At 38.4% G+C, this 21,175-nt stretch overlaps 1 protein-coding gene across 1 annotated transcript in view; it reads left to right on the top strand.

Moving 5' to 3' along the window:
• The window catches only part of UFL1 (UFM1 specific ligase 1), a 67,823-nt gene that overhangs the window by 25,879 nt on the left and 20,769 nt on the right, over positions 1-21,175 (top strand). The window contains exons 7-8 of the mRNA XM_004011263.5: positions 18,519-18,577; positions 20,555-20,701. Of these exons, the coding sequence (XP_004011312.3) occupies positions 18,519-18,577; positions 20,555-20,701 (206 nt within the window). The remainder of the gene's footprint in view (positions 1-18,518; positions 18,578-20,554; positions 20,702-21,175) is intronic.

Raw genomic sequence — 21,175 nt, 5'->3', positions numbered from 1 at the left:
ATTCTTTCAGGATTGACTGGTTTGATCTCCTTGCTGTCCAAGGGACTCTGAAGAGTCTTCTCTAGCACAATTCGAAAGCATCAGTTCTTCAGCACTCAGTCTTCTTGATGGTCAGACTTCCATATCCATACATGACTTCTAGAAAAACCATAGATTTGACTAGATGGACCTTTTTTGGGAAAGTGATATCTCTGCTTTATAATATACTGTTTAGATTTGTCATAGATTTTCTTCCAAGAAGCAAGCGTCTTTTAATTTCATGGCTGCAGTCACTGTCCACAGTGATTTTGGAGCCCCAAAATATAATATCTGCCATTGTTTCCATTTTTTCCCCATGATGTGATGGGACCAGACACCATGATCTTAGTATTTTGAATGTTGAGTTTTAAGCCAGCTTCCTCGCTCTCCTCTTTCACCCTCATCAAGAAACTTTTTAGTTCCTCTTCGTTGTCTGCCTTTAGAGTAGTGTCATCTGCATATCTGAAGTTATTGATATTTCTCCCAGCAATGTTGATTCCAGCTTGTGCTTCATTTAGCCCAGCATTTTGCATGATGTACTCTGCATATAATTTAAATAAGCAGGGGACAGTTTACAGCCTTGATGTGCTCCTTTCCCAATTTTGAACCAGTCCATTTTTCCATGTTCACTTCTGTTACTTCTTGACCTGCATATAGGTTTCTCAGGAGGCAGGTAAGATGATCTGATATTCCTATCTCTTTAAAAATTTTCCATTTTGTTGTGATCTACATAGACAAGATTTTAGCGTTGTCAGTGAAGCAGATGTTGATGTTTTTCTGGATTCCCTTCACTTTTCTATAGTCCAGTGGTGGTTTGCAATTTGACCTCTGGTTCCTCTGCCTTTTCTAAATCCAGCTTGAACATCTGGAAGTTCTTGGTTCACATACTGTTGGAGCCTCACTTGAAAGATTTTGAGCATTACCTTGCTAGCATGTGAAAGTGCAATTGTGTGGTAGTTTGAACATTCTTTGGCATTGCCTTTCTTTGGGATTGGAATGAAAACTGACCTTTTCCAATCCTGTGGCCACTGCTGAGTTTTCCAAATTTGCTGGCATATTGAGTGCAACAATTTCACAGCATCATCTTTTAGGATTTGAAATAGCTCAACTGGAATTCCATCACCTCCACTAGCTTTGCTCATAGTGATGCTTCGTAAGGACAACTTGACTTCCCAATCCAGGATGTCTGGCTCTAGGTGAGTGATCACACCATCATAGTTATCTGGGTCATGAAGATCTTTTTTCTATCTTCTATGTATTCTTGCCACCTCTTCTTAATATCTTCTGCTTCTACTAGGTCCATATCATTTCTGTCCTTTATTGAGCCCATCTTTGCATGAAATGTTCCCTTGGTATCTCTAATTTTCTTGAAGAGATCTCTAGTCTTTCCCATTCTATTATTTTCCTCTATTTCTTTGCACTGATCACTGAGGAAGGCTTTCTTATCTCTCCATGCTATTCTTTGGAACTCTGCATTCAGATGGATATATCTTTCATTTCTCCTTTGTCTTTTGCTTCTCTTCTTTTCTTAGCTATTTGTAAGGCCTCCTCAAACAACCATTTTGCCTTTTGCATTTCTTCTTCTTCGGGATGGTTTTGTCACCATATCTTGTACAGTGTTATGAACCTCTGTCTACAGTGTTTCAGGCACTCTATCACATCTAATCCCTTGAATCTGTTTTCTCCACTGTACAATCCTAGGGAATTTGGTGTAAGTCATACCTGAGGGCCTAATGGTTTTCCCTACTTTTTTCTATTTAAGTCTGAATTTTGCAATAAGGAGTTCAGGATCTGAGTCACAGTCAGCTCCTGGTCTTGCTTTTGTTGAGAGTATACAGATTCTCCATCTTCAGCTGCAAAGAATATTATTAACCTGATTTCAGTATGTAACATCTGATGATCCATGTGTAGAGTCATCTCTTGTGTTGTTGGAAGAGGGTGTTTGCTATGACCAGTGCATTCTTTTGGCAAAACTGTTAGCATTTGCCATGCTTCATTTTGTACTCCCAAGGCCAAACTTGCCTGTTACTCCAGGTTATCCCTTGACTTCCTACTTTTGCATTCTAATACCCTGTTACGAAAAGGACATCTGTTTTTGATGTTAGTTCTAGAAGGTCTTGTAGGTCTTCACAGAACCATTCTTCATCTTCTTCAGCATTAATGGTTGGGGCATAGACTTGAATTACTATGATGTTGAATGGTTTGCTTTGGAAACAAACGAAGATCATGCTGTTGTATTTGTGATTGCACTCTTGTACTGTATATCAGACTTTTGTTGACTATGAGGCCTACTCTATTTCTGCCAAGGATTCTTGCCCACAGTAATAGATATAATGGTAATCTGAATTAAATTCTCCCATTTCCGTCCATTTTAGTTCACTGATTCCTAAAATGTCGATGTTCACTCTTGCCATCTCCTGTTTGACCACTTCCAATTTACCCTGATTCATGGACCTAACATTCTAGGTTCCTACACAATAAGTACTGTTCCTTACAGCTTTGGACTTTATTTCACCACCAGATACAGCCACAACTGGGCATCATTTCCATGTTAACTCAGCTTCTTCATTCTTTCTGGAGCATTTCCCCACTCTTCTCCAGTAGCATATTGAGCTGGGTAGTTCAACTTTCAGTGTCATATCAGTTTGCTGTTCATGGGGTTCTCAAGGCAAAAATGCTGAAGTAGTTTGCCAGTCCCTCCTCTAGTGGACTGCGTTTTGTCAGGACTCTCCACCATGACCCATCCATTTTGGGTGGCCCTACATGGCATGACTCACAGTTTTTTTGAGTTACACAGGCCTGTGATCTATGTGATCATATGGTTAGCTTTCTGTAATTGTGGTTTTCATTCTCTCTGCCCACTCATGGGTGAGAATAAGAGGCTAGTGCAAGCTTCCTGTTGGGAGAGACTGGCTGTGGGGAAAACTCAGTTTCACTTTGGTGGGCAGGGCCATGCTCAGTAAAGGTTTAATCCAATTATCTGCTAATGGGTGACACTGTGTTCTCTCCCTGTAGTTTGGCCTGAGGTGGCCCAGTCCTGGAGTCTTGTGGTCTCTGTGGAAGGGGTATAGTCTCTGTTAGGCCTAATGACAACCTCCTCCAAGAGGATTTATGCCAACAAGCTGCACCTCCTAGGACTGCTGGCAACAGTGCCCCTGTCCGAGTGGCAGGTCACTGCTGACCCATGCCTCTCCAGTAAATCCTCAAACACTGAGGCAGGACTGGCTCAGTCTCATGTGGTGGTTACTGCTCCTTTCTTTCTCTGGATCCCGGTGAGCACAGGGTTTTGTTTGTGCCCTGCAAGAGTCTCTAGCTAGTGCATAAGAACAAAAATACAGACTAAACCTAAACCAGAGAACTGGTATAATTGGCTTAAAATAAATAGGGAAGAAAAGAATTGGAGTCAGAAAAAAATCTGGATTTATTTTTTAATGATTTACTTAAATTATAATTATTGTAAAAGAATTCACAAGAATTCACAAGAATTCACAAGAATCTATCCAAAAGAAATTAAAGCATATCTCTACACAAAGACATGAAAGCAAATCTTCATAGCAGCATTAGTCGTAATAGCCTCAAACTGGAAATAATCCAAGTGTCCATCAACTGATAATGGATACAAACAACAAAATGTGGTATATCCATATACCAAAATACTCTTTACCAATAAAAAGGAATGAATGCTGATCTCTGCTTTATTATTCATGAACCTCAACAACATGCTAAGTAAGGAAGCCAGGTGGCTCAGAGGTTAAAGCATCTGTCCCCAGTGCAGGAGACCCAGGTTCGATCCCTGGGTCGGTAAGATCCCCTGGAGAAGGAAATGGTAACCCACTCCAGTATTCTTGCCTGGAGAATCCCATGGACGGAGAAGCCTGGTAGGCTACAGTCCATGGGGTCGCAAAGAGTCGGACACGACTGAGCGACTTCACTCACTCACTCACTCAAAGGAAGCCAGATGCACGAGACACATATTGACTCCATTTATGAGAAATCTCTAAAAAGGCACATTTGTAGAGGCAGAAATCCAATCTGTGGTTCTCTGGGTTACAAGTGGTAACAGAAATTAACTGCAGACATCTAGGAAGAAACTTTTGGGGTGAGGGAAACCTTCTAAAACTGGATTGTGGTGTTGGTTGCTCAGCTCTGTTAATTTATTGAGGTCATTGAATTCTATATTTAGAATTGGTTAGATTTATATTTAAGTTTTATATATCTCATTCAAGCTGCTTTTAAAAATACGTGCAGTCATTACAGAAAATATTGATAAACAAAAGAGATTAAAGTGGATCTCTCCCAGTCAAATTCCTTAACTGGAATATAGCATTCCAGTTTCCTTTCAGTTTGTGTTTAATCTCATTTTTCTTCAAAAATACAATCATAAGATTCAGTGACTTCCCAGGTGAGGACAGTCTCTCAGAAAGAATAAAATAAACAAAAATATATTAATATATAATAAGGGGCAAGGCAGATAGTCAAGATCGCTAAGTTCAGTAGCTGAGTCATGTCCAACTCTTTGTGACCCCATGAACCACAGCACGCCAGGCCTCTCTCTCCGTCACCAACTGCCAGAGTCTACCTAAACCCATGTCCATTGAGTCAGTGATGCCATCCAACCAGCTCATCTTCTGTTGTCCTCTTCTCTTCCTGCCCTTAATCTTTCCCAGCATCAGGGTCTTTTCAAATGAGTCAGCTCTTCGCATCAGGTGGCCAAAGTATTGGAGTTTCAGCTTCAGCATCAGTCCTTCTAATGAACACCCAGGATCAAAATCACTAAATCTGAAGTTAAATATTGGTTGGAAAGGAAACTGATCCTGGAATAGGAAGACAGATCAATTACCTGGTATTTCAGTAGCATAATTCTGCTTAAGGATATAAAGTTTGGTGCAGTTTCTTTTTTTAAGTTAATTTACAGTATTGTGTTTATTTCTCATGTAAAGCAAGTAATTCAGGTGTACATATATATGTATATATTTTTCATGTTCTTTTCCATTATAGTTGACTACAGGGTATTGAATATAGTTCCCAATGCTATACAGTAGAACCTTATTTATCTATTGTAATTAGTGTCCCCTAATCGAGAACTTCTAATTTATCCCTCTCCTACCCCTTTTCTCCTTTGTAACCATCAGTTTGTTTTCTGTGTCTGAGTCTGTTTCTGTTTTTTAAATAAGAGCATTTGTATCGTATTTTAGATTTCACATCCAAATGATACTATATGATATCTGTCTTTCTGTGTTAGACTTAACTTCACTTAGTATGATAATCTCTAGGTCTATCCATATTGCTGCAAATGGCATTATTTTATCCTTTTTTTATGGCTCGGTAGTAATCCATTGTATATATGTAAAAGCAGAGACGTTACTTTGCCGCTAAGGTCTGTCTAGTCAAGGCTATGATTTTTCCTGTGGTCATGTATGGATGTGAGAGTTGGACTGTGAAGAAGGCTAAGCACCGAAGAATTGATGCTTTTGAACTGTGGTGTTGAAGAAGACTCTTGAGAATCCCTTGGACCACAAGGAGATCCAACCAGTCCATTCTGAAGGAGATCAGCCCTGGGATTTCTTTGGAAGGAATGATGCTAAAGCTGAAACTCCGGTACTTTGGCCACCTGATGCGAAGAGTTGACTCATTGGAAAAGACTCTGATGCTGGGAGGGATTGGGGGCAAGAGGAGAAGGGGGCGACAGAGGATGAGATGGCTGGATGGCATCACTGACTCGATGGACATGAATCTGAGTGAACTCCGGGAGTTGGTGGTGGACAGGGAGGCCTGGCTTGCTGCGATTCATGGGGTTGCAAAGAGTCGGACACAACTGTGCGACTGAACTGAACTGAACTGATATGTACCACATCTTTATCCATTCCTCTGTTTATGGACGCTTAGGTTGCTTCATGTCTTACCTGTCGTAAATAGTGCTGCTTTGATCATTGGGTGCATACATCTTTTTGAATCATAGTTTTGACCGGTTTATATACCCAGAAGCAGGATTGCTGGATCATATGGCAACTTTATTTTTAGTTTCTTAAGGAGCCTCCATACTGTTTTCCATAGTGGCTTTACCAATTTACATTCCCATCAACAGTGTAGGAGGGTTCCCTTTTCTCCATATCCTCTCCAGTATTTATTATGTGATGATGGCTATTGTGACCCATATGAGGGTGATACCTTATTGAAGTTTTAATTTGCATTTCTCTAGTTACATTGAGTATCTTTTCATGTGCTTGTTGGCCGTCTGTATGTCTTTTTTGGAGAAATGTCTATTTGGGTCTTCTGCACATTTTTTGATTGGGTTTTTGGTGTTTTTAATTGAGATATGTAAGCTGTTTGTATATTTTGGAAATTAATCCCTTGTTAGTCACATCATTTGCAGATATTTTCTCCCAATATGTAGGCTGTCCTTTCATTTTGTTTATGGTTTTCTTTGCTGTGTAAAAACTTATAAGTTTGAATAGGTCCCATTTGTTTATTTTTGCTTTTATTTCTGTTGCCTTAGGAGGCTGACCTAAGAAAACATTGCTACAGTTTATGTCAGATAATATTTTGCCTGGCTTCTCTTCTAGGCATTTTATGGTGTCATGTCCTACATTTAAGTCTTTAAGCCATTTTGAGTTTTTTTATGTGTGTACGGTGTGAGGGACTGTTCTGATTTCATAGATTTATATATGGCTCTCCAGCTTTCCAAATAGCACTTCCTGAAGAGACTTTTCTCTGTGTATATTCTTGTCTGATTTGTCAAAGATAAATTGACCATGGGTGGTGGGTTTATTCTAAGCTCTCTCTGTATTTTGTTTTGGGGGGCTTTTTTTTTTTTTGCCATATGGCTTGCAGGATATTAATTCCCCAATCAGGGATTGAACCTGTGCCATCAGCAGTGGAAACTGAGAGTCCTAACCACTGGACCACCATGGAATTCCTTAGTCTCTCTTTTCTGTTCCATTGTTCTAGATGTCTATTTTTGTGCCAATACCATACTGTTTTGATTACTATAGCTTTAAAATATTATCTGAAGTCTGGGAGGGTTGAGCTTCCTGCTTTTGTTCTTTTTCCTCAGGATTGCTTTGGCAATTCTGGGTCTTTTATGGTTTCATATACATTTTAGGATTTTTCTGTCCTATGAAAAATGTCATGAGTAATTTGATACAGATCACATTAAATCTGTAGATTGCTTTGGATACTGTGGACATTTTAGCAACACTAATTCTTCCAGTCCAAAAGCATGAGATATCTTTCCATTTGTTTGCATCATCTTCAGTTTCCTTTGTTAATGTTTTGTACTTCTGAGCATGTAAGTCTTTCACCTCTTTGATGAGGTTTATTCCTGAGTATTTTTTGATGCAATTTTAAAAAGGATTGCTTTTTTACTTTCTGTTTCTGACACCTTTCATTATTAGTATAAAGAAATGCAGCAAATTTCTATATGTTAATCTTTTATCATGCTGCCTTGCTTAATTCGTTTATCAGTTTTATTAGTTTTTGTGTACACTCTTTTGTTGTTGTTCAGTCACTAAGTCATGTCTGACTGTTTGCAACCAGACATGGAGTGCTGCATGCCAGGTTCCCCTGTCCTTCAGTATCTCCTGGAATTTGCCCAAATTCATGTCCATTGAGTTGGTGATGCTATCCAATCATCTCATCCTCTGCCACCCCTACCTTCTTTTGCCATCATTCTTTGCCAGCATCAAGATCTTTTCCATGAGTGGCCTCTTTGTATCAGGAGGCCAAAGTATTAGAGGTTTAGCTTCAGCAACAGTCCTTCCAATTAATATTCAGAGTTTCTTACCCTTAGGATTGATTGGTTTGATCTCCTTGCTGTCCAAGGGATTTGCAAGAGTCTGCTGCATTCAGTATGCCAGCAAATTTGGAAAACTCAGCACTGGCCACAAGATTGGAAAAGGTCACTTTTCATTCCAATCCCAAAGAAAGGCAATGCCAAAGAATGCTCAAACTACCGCACAGTTGAACTCATCTCACACGCTAGTAAAGTAATGCTCAAAATTCTCCAAGCCAGGCTTCAGCAATATGTGAACCGTGAACTTCCAGATGTTCAAGCTGGTTTTAGAAAAGGCAAAGGAACCAGAGACCAAATTGCCAACATCCGCTGATTCATCGAAAAAGCAAGAGACTTTAAGAAAAACAGCTAATTCTGCTTTATTGACTATGCCAAAGGCTTTGACTGTGTGGATCACAATAAACTGTGGGAAATTCTGAAAGAGATGGGCATACCAGACCACCTGACCGGCCTCTTGAGAATCCTATATGCAAGTCAGGAAGCAATAGTTAGAATTGGACATGGAACAACAGACTGGTTCCAAATAGGAAAAGGAGTATGTCAAGGCTGTATATTGTCACCCTGCTTATTTAACTTCTATGCAGAGTACATCATGAGAAACGCTGGGCTGGAAGAAGCACAAGCTGGAATCAAGATTGCCGGGAGAAATATCAATAACCTCAGATATGCAGATGACACCACCCTTATGGCAGAAAGTGAAGAGGAACTCAAAAGCCTCTTGATGAAAGTGAAAGAGGAGAGTGAAAAAGTTGGCTTAAAGCTCAACATTCAGAAAACGAAGATCATGCCATCTGGTCCCATCACTTCATGGCAAATAGATGGGGAAACAGTGTCAGACTTTATTTTTGGGGGTTCCAAAATCACTGCAGATGGTGACTGCAGCCATGAAATTAAAAGACGCTTACTCCTTGGAAGAAAAGTTATGACCAACCTAGGTAGCATATTGAAAAGCAGAGAGATCACTTTGCCAACAAAGGTCCATCTAGTCAAGGCTATGGTTTTTCCAGTGGTCATATATGGATGTGAGAGTTGGACTGTGAAGAAAGCTGAGCACCAAAGAATTGATGCTTTTGAACCATGATGTTGGAGAAGACTCTTGAGCATTCCTTGGACTGCAAGGAGATCCAACCAGTCCATTCTGAAGGAGATCAGCCCTGGGATTTCTTTGGAAGGAATGATGCTGAAGCTGAAACTCCAGTACTTTGACCACCTCATGCGAAGAGTTGACTCATTGGAAAAGACTCTGATGCTGGGAGGGATTGGGAGCAGGAGGAGAAGGGGACAACAGAGGATGAGAGCTGGATGGCATCACTGACTCGATGGACGTGAGTCTGAGTGAACTCCGGGAGTTGGTGATGGACAGGGAAGCCTGGCATGCTGCGATTCATGGGGTTGCAAAGAGTCGAACACGACTGAGCGACTGAACTGAACTGACTATCCAGCGGCATAATTAATAAGCTCAGTTCTTCAGTGCTCAGCCTTCTTTATGATCCAACTCTCAAGTCCACGTATGATTACTGAAAATAATAGCTTTGACTATACAGACCTTTGTCGGCAAAGAGATGTCTCTGCTTTTTAATATGCTTTCTAGGTTTGTCATAACTTTCCTTCCAAGGAGCAAGCATCTTTGAATTTCCTGGCTGCAGTGCTTGTCTGCAGTGATTTTGGAGCCCAAGAAAAGAAAATCTGTCACCATTTCGACTCTTCTAGCTTCTATTTGCCATGAAATGATGGGGCCAGATGCCGTGATCTTAGTTTCTGAATGTTGAGTGTTAAGACAGCTTTTTCATTCTCTTCTTTCACCCTCAGCAAGAAGGTCTTTAGTTCCTCTTCACTTTCTGCCATTAAAGTGGTGTCATCTACATATCTGAGGTTGTTGATATTTCTCCCAGCAGTCTGGATTCCAGCTTGTAATTCATTCAGTCCACCATTTCACATGATATACTCAGCATAGATGTTAAATAAGCAGGGTGACAATATACAGTCTTGTCATACTCCTTTCCCAGTTTGGAACCAGTCCATTATTCCATGTCCAGTTCTAACTATTGCTTCTTGATCTGCATACAGGTTTCTCAGGAGACAAGGAAAGTGGTCTGGTATTTCCATCTTTTTAAGAGTTTTCCATAGTTTGTTGGATCCACACACTCAAAGTCTTTAGTGTAGTCAGTGAAGCAGAAGTATATGTCTTTGTGGAATTCTCTTGCTTTTTCTATAATCCAACAAATGTTGGCGAGAGATCTCTGGTTCCTTTACTTTTTCTGAAACCAGCTTGTACATCTGGAAATTCTTGGTTCACGTAACTGCTAAAGCCTAGCATGCAGCATAAGCTTGCACAATTGTACAGTACTTTGAACAGTCTCTGTCATTGCCCCTCTTTGGAATTGGAATGAAAACTGACCTTTTCCAGTCCTGTGACCACTGCTGAGTTTTCCAATTTTGCTGACACACAGAGTGCAGTATTTAACATCATCATCTTTTAGGATTTTTAAATAGCTCAGTTGGAATTCCATCACCTCCACTAGCTTTGTTCATAGTAATGCTTCCTAAGGCCCACTTGACTTCACACTCCAGGATATCTTGCTCTAAGTGAGTGACCACACCATTGTGGTTATCCAGGTCATTGAGACTTTTCTGTATAATTCTTCTGTGTATTCTTGCTATCTTTTCTTAATCTTTTCTGCTTCTCTTAGGTCCTTACCATTTCTGTCCTTTATCATGCCCATCTTTGCATGAAATGTTCCCTTAATATGTCCAGTTTTCTTGAAGAGATCTCTAGTCTTTCCCATTCTGTTGTTTTCCTCTGTTTCTTTTCATTATTCGCTTAAGGCCGTCTTGTCTCTCCGTGCTCTTCTCTGAAACTCCACATTCAGTTGGGTATATCTTTCCCTTTCTCCCTTGCCTTTAGCTTCTTTCCTCAGATATTTGTAAAGCCTACTCAAAACCATTTTGCCTTCTTGCATTTCTTTTTCTTTGGGATGGTTTTGGTCACCCCTTCCTGTAAATGTTATGAGCCTCCATCTGTAGTTCTTTTGGCACTCTTGTCTATCAGATGTAATCCCTTGAAACTATTCACCTCCATATATAATCATAAGGTATATGATTTAGGTCATACCTGGCGTAGTGGTTTTCCCTACTTTCTTCAGTGTAAGCCTGAATTTTGCAATAAGGAGCTCATGATCTGAGCTACAGTCAGCTCCCAGTCTTGTTTTTACTGTCTGTATGGAGTTTCTCCCATCTTTGGCTGCAAAGAATATTGACCATCTGGTGATGTCCATGCATAGAATGATCTCTTGGAATCTTTTGAGTTTTTTATATATGGTATCATGTCATCTGCTTATAATGAAAATTTTACCTCTTCCCTTCTATTTTGGATACCCTTTATTGCTTTTTCACGTCTGATTCTTGCAGCTAGGACTTCTGATACTCTGTTGAACGGAAGTGGTGAGAGTGGGCACGCTTGTCTTGTTCCAAAATTTTACTAGGAAGGTTTTCAGCTTTTCACCATTGAGTATTAACTTACCTGTGGATTTCTCATACATAGCTTTTATTATTTTGAGATATGTTCTTCTTACCCACTTTGTAAGAATTTTTTTCATGAATGGTTGTTGATATATGATATCATGTCATCTGCTTATAATGAAAGTTTGTCAGAAGCTTTTCTGCATCTGTTGAGATCATGTGGTTTTGTCTATTCTTTTCTTTATACGGGTTATCACATTTATTTGCATATGTTGCACCATTCTTGTGAACTTGGAATAGATTCCACTTGGTCATGGTGAATGGTCTTTTTTATGTGCTGTTTGATGCAGTTTGCTAATATTTTGTTGATATTTTTTCCATCTATATTCATCAAACATACTGACCTGTAATTTTCTTTTCTTTTTTTTGATGGTGTGTTTAGTTTTAGTATCAGGATGATTGTGGCTTTATCGAATGTCTTTGGGAATGTTTCCTCCCCTTCAGTCTGTTGGAAGATTTTGAGGAGGATCAGTATAATTCTTTGTATGGTTGGTAGAATTTGCCTGTGAAGCCATCAAGTCCTAGACTTTTGTTGTAGAAAGGTTTTAAATTAAAGATTCTATTTTACTTCTAGGGATAGGTCTGTTCAAATTATGTAGTTCTTCTTGATTCAGTTTTGGTGGGCTGTATATTTCTAGAAACTTGTCCATTTCTTCTGGATTGTCTAATTTGATGGCAGGTAATTTCTCATAGTATTCTCTTATAACAGATATTGTACATTTCTATGATATTGGTTGTTATTTCATCTCTTTCATTTCTTGTTTTATTTGGTTCTCTTTTTCTTCTTGGTGAGCCTGGCTAGAGGTCTGCTAATTTTGTTTACCCTTTCAAAGAACCAACTCTTGGTTTTATTGATTTTCTTTTTCTATTTTTTTAAAATTGCAGTATAGTTAATTTACAGTGTTGTGTTTCAGGTGTACAACAAAGTGATTCAGTTATATATGTATATGTGTGTGTATATATTCCTTTTCAGATTCTTTTCCCATATAGACTATTACAAAATATTGAGTACAACTCCCTATGCTATACAGTGGTTCAGTTCAGTACAGTCACTCAGGCGTGTCTGACTCTTTGCAAACCCATGAACCGCAGCATGCCAGGCCTCCCTGTCCATCACCAACTCCTGGAGGTTACCCAAACTCATCTCCATTGAATTGGTGATGCCATCTAAACATCTCATCCTCTGTTGTCCCCTTCTCCTCCCACCCTCAATCTTTCCCAGCATCAGGGTCTTTTCAGATGAGTCAGTTCTTCACATCAGGTGGCCAAAATATTGGAGTTTCAGCTTCAACATCAGTCCTTCCAGTGAACACCCGGGACTGATCTTTAGGATGGACTGGTTGGATCTCCTTGCAGTCTAAGGGACTCTCAAGAGTCTTCTCCAACACCACAGTTCAAAAGCATCAATTCTTCAGTGCTCAGCTTTCTTTATAGTCCAGCTCTCACATCCATATATGACTACTAGAAAAACCATAACCTTGACTAGATGGACCTTTGTTGGTAAAGTAATATCTCTGCTTTATAATATGCTGTCTAGGTTAGTCATCTTTTTCCTTCCAAGGAGTAAGCATCTTTTCATGACTGCCAGTCACCATCTGCAGTGATTTTGGAGCTGAAAAAATAAAGTCTGACACTATTTCTACTGTTTCCCCATCTGTTTGCCATGAAGTAATGGGACCAGATGCCATGATCTTCATTTTCTGATTGTTGAGCTTTAAGCCAACTTTTTCACTCTCCACTTTCACTTTCATCTAGAGGCTCTTTAGTTTTTCTTCACTTTCTGCCATAAGGGTGGTGTCATCTGCCTATCTGAGGTTATTGATATTTCTCCTGCCAGTATTGATTCCAGCTTGTACTTACCCCAGTCCAGCGTTTCTCTTGATGTACTCTTCATATAAGTTAAATAAGCAGGGTGACAATATACAGCCTTGATGTAGCCTTTTTCCTATTTGGAACCAGTCTGTTGTTCCATGTCCGGTTCTAACTGTTGCTTCCTGACCTGGATACAGGTTTCTTCTGGAACTCTGGAAGTTCTTCTGGTTCACCCAGAAATATTCCCATCTCTTTCAGAATTTTCCACTGTTTATTGTGATCCACAGAGTCAAAGGCTTTGGCATAGTCAATAATGCAGAAATAGATGTTTTTCTGGAACTTTCATGCTTTTTCAGTGATCCAGCGCATGTTGGCAATTTGATCTCTGGTTCCTCTGCCTTTTCTAAAACCAGCTTAAACATCTGGAAGTTTATGGTTCACAAGCCCGGCTTGGGTGGTGGTTTAATCACTGAGTCGTATCCAACTCTTGTGACCCCATGGACTGTAAGCCGCCAGGCTCCTCTGTCCATGGGATTTTCCACTAGAGTGGGTTGCCATTTCCATCTCCAGGGGATCTTCCCCACCCAGGAATTGAACCAAGGTCTCCCAGATTGCAGGCAGATTTTTTACCATCTGAACTACCAGGTAAGCCCTATATATAGTAGTATATATGTATTAATCCCAAGATTTTCATTTATCCCTCCCCTGTTTCTCCCCGTTTTTCCCTTTGGGTAATTAAATTTGTTTTCTATACCTGTAGATCTGTTTCTGTTTTGTAGATAAGTTTATTCATATCATTTTCTAAAATTTCACATATAAGCAATATCATATGCTATTTGGCTTACTTCTGTTAGTATGATAGTCTTTACCTCCATTCATGTTTCTGCAGAAAACAGCATTTTTCTTATGGCTGAGTAATACCCCACTGTGTGTGGGGGGAGGTGTATCACATCTTTTTTATCCAGTCATCTGTCACTAAACATTTAGGTTGCTAAATGGACATTAGGTTGCTGTGCTACAATGAATATTGGGATGCATGTTTTTTTCCAATTATAGTTTTGTCTAGCTGTATGCTCAGGAGTGCAATTACATGATCACATGGTAGCTCTGTTTTTAGTTTTTAAGGAACCTCCATATTGTTCTCCATAGTCCCTGTACAGATTCACATTCTTACCAACAGTGTAGGAGGGGTCCTTTTTCTCTACACCTTTTCCAGCATTTATTTGTAGACTTTGATGATGGTCATTCTGACTGGTATTAGGTGATACCTCATTGTAATTTTGATTTGCAGTTCTGTAATAATTAACAATGTTGAACATTATTTCATGTGCCTATTGGCTATCTGTATGTCTTTTATGGAATGTATGTCTTAAGTATTCCACCCATTTTTTCATTGGATTATTTCTGTTTTTTTTAACTCTATTTTATTTATCTTTCTCTGAGCTTCATTATTTCCTTCCTTCTGTTCGTTGTAGGTTTTATTTTTCCTTCTTTTTCCAGTTTTTTTTAGGTGTTAGGTTGTTTAATTCAGATTTTTCTTGTTTTTGGAGGATAGCCTGTATTATTATTGCTTTTGCGGCATCCCAGAGATTTTGTATGGTTGTGCTTTCATTCATTGTCAGTTATTCCGAGGTATTTTCAGCATTCCTCTTTGATTTTATCATGACCCATTATTTTTTTAGTAGCCTGTTGTATAGTCTCCACTAATAGTTTTTTTCCTCTTGCTTCTGTTTCTGTGGTCGATTTCTAGTTTCATACTGTTGTGGTCCAAAAAGATACTTGAAATAATTTCTGCCCTCTTCAATTTGTTGAGGTTTGTTTTATAGCATCATCTGTGTTCACTCCTTGAGAATGTTCCATGTGCACTCGGAAGCTATGTGTATTCTTGGATCTTTTTAATGTAGTGTCCTGAAAATATCAATTAAATCTGTTGTAGTGTGTCATTGATTTTCTGTCTGGAAGATCTCTCCATTGATGTGAATATGGTGCTAAAAAGTTTCCTACTATTATTGTATTCCCATCAATTTCTCCCTTTATGTCTGTTAGTATTTGTTTTATGTATTCAGATGCTCCTATGTTGGGTGTATATATGTTAACAAGTGTAATATCCTCTTGTACTGATCCTTTCATCATTATGTAGTGTCCTAGTTTATCTTTTTTTATGGTCTCTATATCAAAGTTTATTTTTCCTCAAATGAGTATTGCTAGCCTCTCTTTCTTGCCACTGCTATTTGCATGATATACTTTTATCCATCCCCTCACTTTAATCCCTATGTGTCATTTGCCCCCTAAAATGGATCTTTTGTAGGCAGCATATTGTAGGCCCTTTTTTTTTTTTCCATCCAATCTGCCACTCTTTGACTCTGGATTGGAGCAGTTAGTCTATTGACCTTTAAGGTAATTATTGGTATATATTTCCATTTTAAACCTTGTTTTCCAGTTGTTTTGTATTTCTTAATGGTTCCTGTTTCTTTTTGTCTTTCCTTTTGTGGTTTGATGGTTTTCTTTTATATTATGCTTTTGTTCTCTTTTGGGTTTTGTGAATCTATTGTGTGTTTTTTATTTATGATTACCCTATTTTTCAGATGTTATAATACATTCCAAACCCTTGCTTCATACTGGTAATCATATAGGCTCAAACATATTCTTAAAAAAATCTATATTTTACTACTCTTTTCCCCCATATTTTATGATTTTGATGTCCTCTTTTGATGTCCTCAGGATAAACGCAAGTTTATCCTGTTGCTGGTCATTGTAGTTATTGTCACTTTCTTTCACAATATTTTTTAAATCTGTGTAGTGGCCTATTTAAGTGATTTACTTTCCAGCTGTGATTTTTTTTCCCCCTACAGATTCTTCCTTCTTTTCTATTTAGAGAAGACCTTTCAATATTTCTGTTAGGATAGGTTTAGTATTGCTGTATTTTTTTTAAGTTTTTGCTTGTCTGAGAAATTCTTTATCTATCCTATTTTAAATGACAATATTGCTGGTAGAATTTGCTAAGTTGTAGGTTTCCCTTTCAAGACATCAAGTGTCACTTTCTTCTGGCATGAAACCTTTTTGTAGAGAAATCAGTTGATAGGCTTAAGTGGGTTCCCTTTGTAACTCTGTTTTTACTTTTGCTGCCTAGAAACCTTTCTCTAACTTTGCTATTTTAATTATAATATGCCTTATTGTGGGTTTGCTTAGGTTCATCTTTTTTGGGAGGGAGCTTCTGTGCTTCCTTTACCTGGATATCTGTTTCCTTAGATTTGGGAGATTTTCAGCCATAATTTCTTCCAGTGTTTTCAGTCCCCTTTTCTCTTCTCCTGAGATCCTGTTATGCACAGATTGGCACACTTTATATTATCCCATAGGTCTCATATATTGCTTTCATTTTTTTTCATTTGTCTTTTTGTCTGCTGCTCTTATTGGGGTGATTTTCATTATTCTACCTTCCAGATCATTTATTCATTTTCTGTATCATTCAGTTTGCTATATATTGCCTTTAACTTGGCTTTAATCTCAGCAAATGAGTTTTCTAGTTTTTCTTGATTCCTCTTTATAGTTACTTGTTACAGAGATCTGCATTTCTGTTGATAACCTTTCTTAATTCTTCAGTAGTTTTATTACCTCCTTTTTGAACTCAGGGTCTAGTAGACTGGAGAAGTTTGTTTCTTTTTTTTTTTTTCTTACAGGGGAATTGTCCTGATCTTTTAAATGGGTATGGTCCCTCTTATTTTACTTACGTTTTTCTGACTCTGTTAATTTAGGAGAAATAGCTATCTACTGTTGTCTTAGAGAACTGATTTTATGTAGGAGCATCCATGGGTAGCCTGCATGAATCTAATATTTGATGTGAGGGCTCTTTTTAGTACAGGTGCTTGTCAAATCTTTTCCCAGTATGTGCTGGCCATTATCCCCTTGATGGGGGTGTGACTGGTATTGTGACCAGAGCTTCCAGTGGATATTGAGCAGGGCCTCTTCTTTGCTCTGTGGTTCTCAGAGCCCTGTTGGGAACAGAGCTGCTCCCCAGTTGTTGGAGTAGAAGTCCCCAAATCCATTCCAAAGCTGTAGTATGAGAAGGGCAGGACTGCAGTGTTCCCACTGCGGGAGAAAGCACTGAGTAATTCCTCCACAGAAGCTGTCCACTGGGAGTGCACTCTGTGGTGTTGCCTCTCCGTCATCATGTGGGCTCATAAAGTGCCTTTAACCCCTTCTCAACCATGAGAATGCAGGACATTGGCCTGAGTTACCCTCAAGCACTGTGCTCACAAAACCACTAGCACAGATCTGCAGGCTCAGGTCCCCTGCAGTTAGGCACCTAAGCTGTCGTGGTCACACACCTGGCCCTGCCAGGAGAGCTACAGACCCCAGTCCCACCTATACATATGCATGCCCCCAAAGCTTGCAACTGTTCATGCCAGACCTGCCCCAGCCACAGGAGCGCCGGTAATCTGCTTGTATGTCCAACAGGTACTGAGCTTGCAAAACCACCAGCATGGCGTAAATCTGTAGATTGATCAGCTGCTGAGACAGCTCAGATTTCAGCCCCACCTCCAAATGTGGGCATCACTTCAGCTCTTGCATCCTGCCCGAGTTCATAAAGGAAGAGCCACACTACTGTGAGCACACAGAGATTAAAGATGCTCTGGTGGGGCCCTGCCCTTCCCTTCTCTCGAGGGTTACTGTATTAACAATGGGGCTTCTACAGCAGATTCAGGGTCAATCCTGTGTACACCTCCGAAGCACACTCCACCTCCTTCAGGCTGTTTCTGCACACCCAACCGCTGTCCTCTCCCCAGGTCTGTCCCCTGGACCCCAAGTTTCAGCACCCAGCCCGTGATGTCCACTAGCAGACGTGTGTCCTTGGCTGGGGATTGCAGCGAGGTGGACAGGACCATTAGTGCCAGTCTCTCTCTGTTCTGCCCGTGGCAGACCAGTTATTGCACACTCCTCTGAGTCTCTGAAGCTCTCTTTCCGTCCTGGTTGACATTTCAGCCAGTGAAAGGGGTTCCCAGGGTAAAGGAACCTTTGTTCTTTCACAGGTCCTTTCTGAGGACATAGATCCTGTCCCAACTCCTTTTTCTCTTCCTACCCAGTTTCTTGGTGATCTTTCTTGCAACTTCCATTGAATGAGGTCTGTCAGCTTTCAAAAGGTATTCTGTGAGAATTACTCCACATGTAGATGCATTTTTGATGTATTTATGGGAGGAGATGAACTCCACATCTTTCTTTTCCACCGTCTTGATCTCTGATACAATTTTTGCCTTCATTTTTTTTCTTCTAAATTAATTTATGTTTTTCATAAGCTAATCATCCTAGTTTATTTAATTCCTAACTATGTGCAACTCTATAATCAGTAAAAAGGTTTTTGTTTTGTTTCCTCTACATAAAGGCCTACAGCAGTGAATTCTTTGATTTCAAGATATGGATTTCAAGAGCAGCTTCTTTACTGTGAGTTTGATTTAAATTGCATTTCACTTAATTAGCTTTTGAATAGACTAAATATAAAACTTAACTAATTATAATATTTTTACCTCTTTTAATCATAAAACTTATTAAAAATATTTCTAGTTGCTAAGTTTCTCTATACTATTTTTCCTGTATGTGTCTTATCTGTTATATCCACCATTTAGTATTAGGTACCTCAAGAGGAATGGAATTTTTAAAGAAATTGTGTACGTGTATAAAATACTCTGTTGTGTGTATACATATATAGAGAGATTTAAAATTTTAGGATTAAGAATAATTTTCACTTTGTTTCTTATCAATTTTTACTAACTTTTTTTATGAAAATAAGTGTGTGGGGACTTCTTTGGTGCCTCAGATGGTAAAGAATCTGCCTGCAATACAGAAGACCTGGGTTTGATCCTTGGATCAGGAAGATCCTCTGGAGTAGGAAATAGCAACCCACTCCAGTATTCTTGCCTGGAAAATGCCATGGACAGAGGAGCTGGTGGGCTATCATCCATGGGGTGTTTGGCTAAAAGAATTATACAAAATGCTTATAGCATTAAAAGTATACTCTTAGCATTTAAAAAATACAGTGATTCTCTAAAATAATATTGGTTCATTGCCTATTTTGTGTGTGAAACTTTTTTTTTTCCAAACTTTAAACTTTTTATTTTGTATTGGTATATAGCCGATTAACAATGTGGTAGTTTATATGTGTATATATATGGCTGAGTTCTTTTCGCTATTCATTTGTGAAACTCTTAAGAGGTTTTGAAGGGTGTTTTCTTTTTTCCTAAGCTTGGCTGGAATAATTTTTTAAAGCAGTGGCCTAATTTTTCAACTCAGGTATCTATGCAAAATAAGAATTAAAATAAATAATAGAAAAGAAATTCAAATTCAGAACCAAAAGTTTAATTTTTATTCACTATGTTTTTCAGAATGTGGAGATAAATTTTTTAAGACAAATTTAAAATTAAAAATATGATGTATTTTAGAATCTGCTTAATTGGGTTTGGTGGAATTTCATTATAATGTAAACTTCTTTAAGTAATAACTGATAACTTGATAATTTTGGTGTGAATTTAGCTTGGATTTGTGTTGTATAGTCACACAGAATTTTAAATTATATGTTTGAAATCTAGACTTTTCTGATGTATTCTGATTTACTCAGCAATGGAATTCTGAAATTCATTTTTAAACTAATTTTTATTTCTGTTATAGGCTAAATTCCTGAATCATTTTGTCCCAGACATCTTTTGAATGCTCTTGTTGGTACACTTAGAAATAACTCCTTCCTATCTGCTTTATCTTTTTTTTAGGGGATTGATATTTAAAACAACAAAGTATGTAGTTAAATGTTACAGTTTAAATAAAAAGCGTAAATTTGGTGTCAGTGGCAGCACCAGAAGGTGGCAGAGTTGAAGTTTACGCTCTCTGGGTTCATACCCATCCTCTTAACCATGCATTATACTTCTGTTATAGGTAGGGTTTAAATGTGTTGCTTCAGTTTAAACAGTGGAAGTATAATTTATAAAGATTTTCATGGCTTCATTTTACACTGTTGATTCTAATAGGATCCAGGTGTCTTGATTTTCTAAATATGAGAATATTGAACTTGGTTATACCAGTGATTGTGTATTATCTATTCTGAAAGTGTATAGTCGTCTACTTTTAATCATGAGATAGATAATGGAATGTTTTTCCAAAATAACTCAGACTAAACAGTTCAACATTAATATTAATTAGTTTGCATTACAGTTCAGCATCTTTATCTAGTTGGCACATTTTCCTGAATTTATGACATGAGTATTCTCATAAATGGCAGGAAAGTTTTGTCTAAAATATAATGTCTTTAATTTAGTATGCAACTTGAATTTTAAATTGCTTTTTTTAAGGATAATAAATAAATAGTGAAATTGTAAAGTGTTTTTGAGATTTTTATCTGCTCTGTTTCTACTTGTTTGTTTTTCTTTTAAGCTGTTCTTGAAGAACTTGTTAATAATGGACGCTTACGAGGCACTGTGGTTGGTGGGAGACAGGATAAGGCAGTGTTTATCCCTGACATTTACTCCAGAACACAGAGTACTTGGGTGGATTCTTTTCTCAGGCAGAATGGCTATCTGGGTAATTTTTTTTTTTTCTTTAAACGAAAAATCATTTCTAATGTTAAACACATTCTTAGAAAGACTGCATTAATCCTGGTAGTGAGTACACATGTACTTTACTATTGGCCAGCAGACTAGAGTGGTTCTCTTTGAATATGAAAGTAGTCACATTGAAGGTTTTTGTGTCATGCAACTGAGTTTAATTCCATAGTCACTGAACAGTTGTAATGTAGAAAGGCCAAAGCTGGTATTGATTGTTACCAGCCTTCCAGTAATGTGATACTATATATCAAATACTTCCAGTTCATTTTAATTCATAAAAAGTAATTGTTTTTATAACTTAATGAAGTTGCCTGGCTTACATAATCTTAGAAATAGTTTATTGGCTGTCAGTTTTATCATTTTTATTAGTTACCAGTATTTCAGAAACATTGAAGTTATACTCAATTCTGTTTCTGAGGTTCCATCATTTGGATGAAATACATTGATTGAA

Source organism: Ovis aries, chromosome 8 (genome assembly GCF_016772045.2).
Source record: "Ovis aries strain OAR_USU_Benz2616 breed Rambouillet chromosome 8, ARS-UI_Ramb_v3.0, whole genome shotgun sequence".
NCBI classification, from domain to species: domain Eukaryota; kingdom Metazoa; phylum Chordata; class Mammalia; order Artiodactyla; family Bovidae; genus Ovis; species Ovis aries.
The sequence above is the reverse complement of the archived record's forward strand: the minus strand, read 5'-3'. Positions and strand labels throughout refer to the sequence as shown.